Source organism: Wasmannia auropunctata, unplaced genomic scaffold (assembly GCF_000956235.1).
Source record: "Wasmannia auropunctata unplaced genomic scaffold, wasmannia.A_1.0 LD335362.1, whole genome shotgun sequence".
In the NCBI taxonomy this organism is placed as follows: domain Eukaryota; kingdom Metazoa; phylum Arthropoda; class Insecta; order Hymenoptera; family Formicidae; genus Wasmannia; species Wasmannia auropunctata.
In genome coordinates, this window is record NW_012027528.1 from 11082 (window position 1) to 14419 (window position 3338).

General features: G+C 34.4%; 1 protein-coding gene across 1 annotated transcript in view; it reads right to left on the bottom strand.

Annotated features, from left to right (window-relative positions):
• Nucleotides 1-1054: 1054 nt before the first annotated feature.
• Nucleotides 1055-3338, bottom strand: part of LOC105457148 (voltage-dependent calcium channel subunit alpha-2/delta-3-like) — a gene marked incomplete at both ends in the record, with an annotated part of 5671 nt that continues 3387 nt past the window's right edge. Inside the window, 3 exons of the mRNA XM_011701649.1 lie at nucleotides 1055-1354; nucleotides 1599-1963; nucleotides 2102-2687. Of these exons, the coding sequence (XP_011699951.1) occupies nucleotides 1055-1354; nucleotides 1599-1963; nucleotides 2102-2687 (1251 nt within the window). The remainder of the gene's footprint in view (nucleotides 1355-1598; nucleotides 1964-2101; nucleotides 2688-3338) is intronic.

Here is a 3338-nt window from a genome sequence, read left to right on the forward strand (position 1 = left end):
TCTTCCGATCTAGTAACTGCCCGCAAAATTTTAAACCAAAATAACTCTTATAATTCGTAAAAAAATTTCGTTATATCATACATCGTTGTATTTGTTAAAAAGAACGCTACAACTTTTATTATATTAAAATTGTCCATATTATTATATTAAAATGTTACCATGCAAAAATTAATCACGCGTCTTTTCGCTCTCTAACAGATAATATTTCTAAGTGATCACTGCATGCTTACAATAAGGTTTAGTCAGAGCCATTTAATTTGATATTATATGTCTATCTCTATTAGTTTACAAGATAAAAAGGGGTGGCCACTTATACGAGGATACCCTGTATAAACTATGTTTTAAAAAAAATGAAGATCATAGGAAAACAGCATTAATATCAATAAATCAAGGAATAACATTTCAGAAATTGTGCTAATTTTAATGTTAAAAAATTCAATGATGACAAAAATTTATTAATTCATTCTTTTATCGATATTGTATTAATTATGCTAATTCAACGCTAAATCTCATTTTAAATGCATTATTTTAATGCAATGGAAATTAGACAATTATCATCAAAATTTTTAAAAGCACACTAATATAATTAATCATTCTTAATTATTTATTCATGATGATGAGGTGTGAACTAATGTACATGTAAGAGTTAATTTAAAAAACCAATTCTTCCGTTAATCGAACTTCTTCATATGTAGCCGTATATTGAAATAATCATAAAAAAGAGATTGAATTCACAACCAAAAACAAAATAAAAATAGAATATCTGCGTAACTTCTTTGTAACTATCTGCATGGTAATCACAGTTTTACACATGTTAAATTTCTTTCATTAGTAGACTTAGAGTCGTGTTTATCAGAGTTAAAAATAAAATATTAATAATTGCATAAGACATGCAGAATAAACACGTTTTTACAATAGATAAAAACACGTTTGTGTTTTTTATATGATTACTACATATTACAAAATTAGCAAAATAATATTTTGTTTAGTCCGTAAGAACCATAAATAATATCGATAACAAAATATTAGATAGATATTTATTTTAGATATTTACTCTCTGAGCGTAGAAAGGTTGTGAGCAGTAGTCGGAGTGATTGGTGACACCTTTAGCAGCGACGGTCTCGTTCAATATATAGAGTGTTCGCTTTTGATCGCAGGCATAGTGGCGGAGACAGGGTTTCGGTGGTGGCGGCGGATCTGGTGCATCCTCATCGAAATGGATTTTGCCATGAATGCCGGGCAGGTTTACAAACTGGGTCGCGAACCACATCAACCGCAACAGAAACCAGAACAACATCCTTGCCATATGTTGCAGCGGTTCTATCAAGCTGTTGGCAGAGTTTTTCTCGATTTCCTGGAACAATATGCCCCTCCGTAAGAACATCTTTTATAAAATACAAAATAGAAAAGTTTCGGCAACGACTTTGTTCTTCACGCCATTTTTATCTTCCTTTCAAATTACAAAACTGGCTCCCCTTTATAATTTTGATTACTACTAAAAACTTCAACTGTGAAATATATTTAAATATGACCTTTTAATACAGTTATTTTTCGATTCTTCAATCATTGAAAATTATTTTTTGGCATGTGTTACTTACGACATTCCGACACCATGCTTGATAATCATAAATGTCGACCGGATTGTAAACACCTTGCTTGACCATGGACAGCATGACAGCGCCTTCCTGAGTGCCCATAAATTGTCCCATAAATTGTCCGGTGTCGTTATGTGCGTCCGAGATCACCACGTAGCCGTTCTGATCTAGCAGGTAGCAATTGATCCAAATGTCGGCGCAATTCATTTCAAAATTTGTGGCTGAGGTCAACGCCATGAATCGCTTGTACAGATCTTTTATCGTCATTTGAAAACCTACTACGGCCGCTGGCGCTTTCTTGCCGCCATCCTTGGGCGACAGGCTCATCGAAATGGTCACTATTGCATCCGCGCCTGCTTCCCATGGTACTATAATAAGGATATTTTGTCTCTTGTAATAGATAATACATTATCCTACCAGACATTTCAAATATAATCATTTGTAATTGTAATATTATATTACAATTACAAATGATTATATTTGATTAATCTTACAATTAGTCTTACCGGATAAAGAAATACTGTCAGAATCCAATTCATTTTGAAAGATCGCTCCTTTGTACCAAGGTTCATTCACTGCTCGTCTATGAAGGTCGCCGAAGGCAATACCGTCGTCCGCATGCGGCAGTTTACTGGCTCTCAGATGATGCCACCTGGTGAGGCCGCTTTGCGTCGCGATGAACCTTACAAAGATACCGTAGCGCTGTGCCAGATCCCGAGCCCTTGGCGGCAAATCCTCCATATAATCACCGCGGAAGCTGTCATTCGTCGCCTTGGCATCAAAAACGAGCAACTGCATAAGTTCCTTGTTGCAATAATAGTCATCGTGTTTGAGTGTCTGCCTGCCACAGTTGGGCTCTTTATCTTCGTCTATGGACGGATAAGCCTCATATTGCTCGGACCAGCGCCAGCCAGGTCGACTCATCAGCCCCAAAAAGTGAAGTAACTCGTCTTTCGAACTGTTGAATTCATGACCTTCCAAATAGTGGTAACGACAATATACCCAGCTCGGATGTACACGCCAATGATCGCCGACAAAATAGTCGGACACATTCACATTCATGTTTTGGATTCTGCGGATTTCATCGCCAACCTTGAAGAATTTGATATGCAATTATTTGTGAGCACATATTCAATATTAAGGGATTAGACCAGCTTTGAGGCCTTAAAAGAGACCTAAGTTTGGGATTTTTTTGTGAATAAATATAGCTAACTTTATTAAAAATCTATTTAGAGAACATTATTGTATATACAGGGTGTCTCGTATTCAATGGTACAGCGCTTGTGGGCAGGTAGTGTGGACCAAACTGAACAAAAAAGTCCTTTACCATTTTGCGATCTTCGCAATAGTTATCGAGATACTATAATTATTAAAAAAAAATTTACGCTAAGTATATACAAGTGTATCGTACATTACATCTTATCTAAACCAAAAATATTATTTTAACAAATAAAAATTGTCCAAAAACAAATATGAGATCATACAACTTGCCAAGTATTTGATTAGACATAGAGAGTAGAGACAAAAATATTTTATTCCAAACCAGAAAAATATTTTTTTAATAAATCGTTTAAGTTATTCAAAATTATATACAGCAAAAGTTTAATGCCATTGTCTTTCCAAATAACTTTAAGTTTCGTAAAACAGACTTAAAGTTATTAAAATGATCAATAGAATCATAGTGAAACAAAAACTTGGCCATTATGTAAAATTTTTTCTTTTTTAAAATGATTAGTATTTCAA